The sequence below is a fragment of the Sinocyclocheilus grahami genome, unplaced genomic scaffold, assembly GCF_001515645.1.
Source record: "Sinocyclocheilus grahami isolate Dianchi unplaced genomic scaffold, SAMN03320097.WGS_v1.1 scaffold1555.1, whole genome shotgun sequence".
In the NCBI taxonomy this organism is placed as follows: Eukaryota; Metazoa; Chordata; class Actinopteri; order Cypriniformes; family Cyprinidae; genus Sinocyclocheilus; species Sinocyclocheilus grahami.
In genome coordinates, this window is record NW_015506734.1 from 14807 (window position 1) to 21160 (window position 6354).

General features: G+C 37.3%; 1 protein-coding gene across 1 annotated transcript in view; it reads right to left on the bottom strand.

Moving 5' to 3' along the window:
- Positions 1-312: 312 nt before the first annotated feature.
- The window catches only part of LOC107571151 (fucolectin-1-like), a 14951-nt gene continuing 8909 nt past the window's right edge, over positions 313-6354 (bottom strand). Inside the window, exons 4-7 of the mRNA XM_016257442.1 lie at positions 5595-5740; positions 3637-3916; positions 3396-3535; positions 313-353 (exon numbers count right to left, since the gene is read on the bottom strand). Of these exons, the coding sequence (XP_016112928.1) occupies positions 313-353; positions 3396-3535; positions 3637-3916; positions 5595-5740 (607 nt within the window). The remainder of the gene's footprint in view (positions 354-3395; positions 3536-3636; positions 3917-5594; positions 5741-6354) is intronic.

Sequence of the window (6354 nt, forward strand, 5' to 3'; positions counted from 1 at the left end):
AATTATGGTGGTTGTTCAAATGGGACACTTATCCGTGTTGCGTGCTATGCTTTTGGGGAGTGCTGTTCCAAGCCTTCTCCATACTTTTTTCTTCCCGTCATTCTGGTACAGGTTGATCTTGATTTCAGCCATCCAAAAAATACCTTTCCAGAAGTGGTCTGGCTTTTTTTAGATGTTTTTTTTTTTCGGCAAAGTCTAATCAGGCCTTGTTTGCCCTTTGGGGTGTACCCTCTGTAGACCTCCTGGAGAGTGTATTTCTCTTTGCTGGATGTTGTTAAAGGGGTTTTCTTTACCATGGAGAGGATTCTAAGATCATCCACCACCGTTGTCCTCTCTGGACGTCCAGGCCTTACCTTCATAATCATGACATGACACCTACATAATCATGACATGACACATGTCATGAATATGAAGGTTTTTTTACGCATGTTTATGTCAACTGTCATTAAGTGTCATTCGCTCAGTTATGTAATTTTTAATGCAAAGATGACATTGTTTGAGATGTCTTTGTTATGGGCTATGGTTAGGGGTAGGGTTAGGTCAAATAATTGTCATTTTTGCATTAAAAATTACATAACTGAGTTAATGACACTTAATGACAGTTGTCATAAACATGCATAAAAAACCTTCATATTCATGACATTTGTCATGTCATGATTATGTAGGTGTCATGTCATGATTATGAAGGTGTCATGTCAGTCTTATGCACACCCCTTCAAGTAAAGTGTAACCAACTCTAAATGCAAATACTGAAAACATAAAATGCATTGTTACTAAAATATCTACAGCAATTTAGTGCAAATGCATCTCTTAAGATTAAATGGATGCAATGAGAAGTTGTGTAATGATCCTCAAAAATCAATGACAAACAAAAAAAGACCCAGATGACATTTAAATACAAGTTCACTTTCAATGATGCACGTGCATCAAAGGGGCTTGAGCACCTACCCTTTTTCTTCCTCGAGAGAAAGTGCCCCTTTTTCTGCAGAGTTAAAAAAAATTTTTTTTAAATAAATTAATATGTATATATGTGTGCGTGTGTGTTTCTGTTTGCGCACAGCTTTCCCTCTCAAACAAATAAAAAAATCAAACTATCAGGTCGGGTCGGGAAATTGAAACTCTATCGAGTTCTGATGCCTTTCTCCCCTCCGCCGTGTATCACGCACATCACAATCACAGACAGAGAGCCGCAGAAGTGAAGCCCTCCCTCCCTTTCCAGTTGTGTTTGTCTTGCTGTGGAGGTGAGGGGTGATGAACAAAAGACTAAGCTACCTGTGCTTCGAATTTACAGCTAATTATCCAAGAGACAAAAGGCAATTATAGTTAATTTGTCTTGCTAACATCCATGACTCATGAGAGCTACCATGTAAGTTAGCTTAAGTTTTGCTAAGGCAATAGGAAGTCTAGTAGGTTAGACCAGTGCACATTCTTTAAAGTATATTTTCATTTAAAAAAAGAAATCAATAAATATCAGTATTCAATGTTTTACATTTAAAATATCAAAACAGTATTCAGTTGTGTTTGTCTTGCTGTGGAGGTGAGGGGTGATGAACAAAAGACTAAGCTACCTGTGCTTCGAATTTACAGCTAATTATCCAAGAGACAAAAGGCAATTATAGTTAATTTGTCTTGCTAACATCCATGACTCATGAGAGCTACCATGTAAGTTAGCTTAAGTTTTGCTAAGGCAATAGGAAGTCTAGTAGGTTAGACCAGTGCATATTCTTTAAAGTATATTTTCATTTAAAAAAATAAATCAATAAATATCAGTATTCAATGTTTTACATTTAAAATATCAAAACAGTATTAATGCATTTGTAACTGCAGGTTAAATGCATTCCTGTCCTGCATTAAACAGTGTGTAAATGCATCTAAATGCGCCTTCTAATGCAGTTTCTGTGTTTTCTCTGTATTGCAAAGTTTAATTTTGTCAATACTGATTTAATTTGCTCGATAACAGCCCAAATGACTTATTATTCTAATTGACTGTTTCAATTTAAGAATTGAATTGAAAAGATGATGCACACTTTTAGAAAAAGTGGCTTTATAAAGGTAAAAATGCCCATACTGTCACAAATCCTGTCCATGAACTTCCATCCACTTGCCACCAGAGGTCGCCCTCCCATTATATTGACTCTCATGCCACACAGACTATTACTATTGTTCGCCGATCTCAGACCCACGCTAACCTTTGGATTACTCTTCATCTTGCCTCTTCTATTACTGTTTGCCGTGTATCGACCCATGCCTTTTTCATGACCACACCTTTTAATAAAAGCATGCAAATGGATCCACACATCTCACGTCTCTGTCACCCGTAACACTTACACAGTAAAACAAATATATTTAAACTTATTGGAAAAGATTATTATCTCTCATTGCTGTGAACTGATCACCACACAGAATATGCAGAATATCAAAAACTTTAGGAGTCAGCTGTCCACGGTAGTCCTTAAGATATCAGCACAATAACACAGCAATAACTCCGCAAAATATTTTGTAACTATCGTTATTGATAATATATATATATTTGTCAATATCGCACACCCCTAATATATTTAAAGTTGTGTTTAGAAAAAAAAAGAAACACTCAAAATGTCTGTGCACATCACTGATGAGGTTGGACATGGTTTAGAGTCAGAAACAAATGCATATAACCGTATTGTCCCGAATATAAGAGATGTTTTTTTGTTGGAAATACATCTGAAAAAACGCGGTCGTCTTATATTCAGGGTCTAGACTTTGACATGTCAATAATACACCCACAACAATAGGTGGCGCCAAATACGCATAAAACGAGTGTGCCATGAAATACGTAAAGTAATGCGTGTTGTAAAGATCGCGAGTAAAAACAAAAGAGAAAGAAAACCTTACAGCTGCATGAGTCCTGACGGTCACCTTAGCCTGATGGGACCAACTCTACTTCTACTGTTAATAAGATTTTGGTAGGCTACTATTAGACGGATAGCCTAAATGTCCTAATTCAGATGGGCTACCTGTTTTTTTTTTTTTAATGGTATATTAAAAAGTGTGTTTTTTAAATGTGATTGTTGGTAAATTTTACCAGTTTTTTACCATACTTTCAAAACAAAAATGAAAATAGGAAAAATATGCGATATGAAAATAATTGAAGACAAAATGTGTTTTACTGAGAAAAAACAAGATTTGTTTTTTAAAAAGCCTTTTTCCAAAAGGTACATCTGGAAAAGGGGGGGGGTTCGTCTTATAATCAGGGTCGTCTTATATTCAGGCCAATACGGTATGTGGTGAATTATTGACTGTTGAGAGTATGCAACTCTTTAAGTTTTGCATTTTCAAACAATAATTTGCATTCAAAAAATAAATAAAGCCATTAATAGTTTCCCAAAACACTAAATCTGTTTGTTTGATCACACCTTCTTCATAGACCTCCACCTCACACAGAGTAAGAATCTTTGAATCTCCAGGAATGAACAGACTCACATATCGACCATCCATACCATTACATGTGTAGGTGGAGGAAACACCAGCTGGAATGCTAGAAATCACAGCACATCTAAAGAGAGACGGAGAAAACATCATTTAGACTTCTAGTCTTTCGCCATACATGTTTTCAGGGATTTTCATGGATATTAAGCAATGGAAAGAGGGTCTCACATGGGATTGTTGTTACCGTTGTTCTCCAAAGAGTTTCCGATGTGAATCTCTGCTCCATCGATTTGTTCTGGACAGCAGTCTAGTCTGTTTGTGATGACAACTCTACTTACTCTGTACACAGAACTCAGATCCACCCTCCACCATGGGTTAGTCTGATTATCGGTTGAGGAACACGATGACGATGGTTGTATGAAACCTGGATTGAAATCAATAGCTTGTTGACCAAGCCAGGTGCCAATGGTTGATGACTGTGTGATGGTTCTTCCTGTTGCCAAATTACCTGTAAGATGTCACAGTGTTGAGAAATGGTTTTAGTCAGCTTATTTTATACTCTTTGACCGTGTTTGAGGTGTTAATGTCATTACAAACCTGTAAGACCTTCATTCATCTTCAGAACACAAATTAAGATATTTTTGATGAAATCCGAGAGCTTTCTGACCCTCCCATAGACAGCAATGTGACTGAAACGTTCCCAGGACCAGAAACGGACATCGTTAAAATAGTCAATAGGGCCTTTCGCACCGCTTTAGTTCCAGAACTAAATGTACGGTACTATAGCTCTGGGACGATTTTGCGCGGACTATTTCTCAGCACCATTTGAAGGGTTGCATTCGCACCGAGAGTGTGTACTAAGAAGTGACATAAGCCAGTCGACAGCACGGAGTAGGAGCTAATTTGGTTCTCGAAAAAGGCAGTCCGGTACTAAAATCGCACCCAGTTCCGGCGGTGCGAAATGCCAAAAAGTGGGTAGTTCCACAATTAGTTCTGGTACTATGAAAATGTTCCCGCGGTGCGAAAGGCCCTATTGTGACATCAGGGGTCCAACCATAATTTTATAAAGCAACGAGAATGCTTTTTATGAGTGAATAAAATAAAAATGACTTTATTCAACAATTCTTCTCTCGGATTTCATTGAAATATCTTAATTTGTGTTCCGAAGATGAATGCAGGTCTTGCGAGTTTGGAAAGACATGAGGGTGAGTAATTATTGACAGGATTTTCATTTTTGGGTGAACTATCCCTTTAAGGGCTCTGATTCAGAAGCACCAGATCGTCCTATCAAAGTCAGAATTTTTTTTAGAGACGACCTTGTACTCTCGCAGGTTCAGGAAACTGCCCTTCATAAAATGCGCTACACACACTTGAACATTTGGATTGTCACTGATTCTTGAGACTTGGGACAAAACATGTCCAGCAATTGTAACTGCTATTAGGTTTAAAAATGAAAATATTTCAAACTGTAAATGTTATGAGGGATTAATAATATAATGTATTTAACACAATTATCCCCTTCAGTTTAATGTATTATTGTTAAATCAATTCTATGACACTCAATGTCTTCTCACTACATCTAAAACAGTGTGTCCACAGAGAAGGATTCAATTATTCATATGATAAAAATGGATATATATTTTTTAATCATGAAAAAGAGCTTGTTTTATCAAATGCAACCCTTAATAATATATCATATCAAAACAAGGTTGTTATTCAATGACACACGTGTGATTGTGAAGGTTTCAAAGTTGTGTCCATGTGCTTTTCACAAAACCTTAAATAGCCGACTCCCTGTTGGGCAGAGTGCGCTCAAAGCCTCTCAAAAGTTGTGCCACGTCCCCGTCCCCCCCCCCCCCACCCCCCCGGTTGGCTGCAACACGCATGTGCCATCTATTATCAGAACAAACTCTTTCTATGCCAACCAGAGCCTCTAATGGCAGCTGCAGTGACGTGACAGCTTTACCAATTGCCTATTGACTCTTTTATTTAGAAGACGGTCCTTATTCTACTAAATTATGCATCTTGCTTTCCGTCCGAGCACCGTCCGAGTATATGTTAAGTCTTTGGATCTCGACTAGAGTAAACTATATTAAAAACTACTGTAATGAAATGAGAACAGCTTTAAAAAAGTCAAATTCCCCTTGAAAGGGTTTAGACCAGGTTGTTAAGTAGCTCTGAATTACCTGGAAAAATAACATAGACTCCCACTTCACAGAGAGTAAGAACCTTTGAAGTTCCAGGAATATTCACAATAACGTAACGTCCCTCCATCCCACGACACGAGTAGCTGTAGGTAGCTCCTGCTGGAATAGAAGAAACTACAGCACATCTGGAGAAAGACAAAAGAGTGAGTTGCTTCTGTGCTTTTGTCTTATTCCTAAATGTATTTTATATACAATATTGTTAGTATAATACATGATGTTTTGCACTTTTATTTTGCAGCTAAGCTGCAATAGACATGTACAATTATTTGTACAATTACGCAAATTAAGTATTATTACACATAGAAAATAATGTTTTGTTGTTTGTATCCCTCTTGCCTGTGTGATGCTTCAGAGAGAAACGGTCTTGTTGAATTTTGTAATGTTACAAATGGTCTCGTGACCAAGGCAACCACCTTTAGCACTTGACCTATATCTCAGAGAGCACATGCATGTCTGAAAGATGTCTGTTAAAAATCGCTTGATATACATCTGCTGTGTACAAACAGCTGAGAGACGTCTGTAAGTTCTTTGGAGATACATTCTAAATCATAAATATCTTAAAGGCATCTAATAAACGTCTATTTGACATCTGATTGGAAACTTACAATGCAGGGAATGTGGTAATAATTTAATAATGATTAATAATTATTTATGCATTTGGCAGATGCTTTTATCCAAAGTGACTTACAGTGCATTCAGGCTAGACATTTTTTACCAGTATGTGTGTTCCCTGGGAATC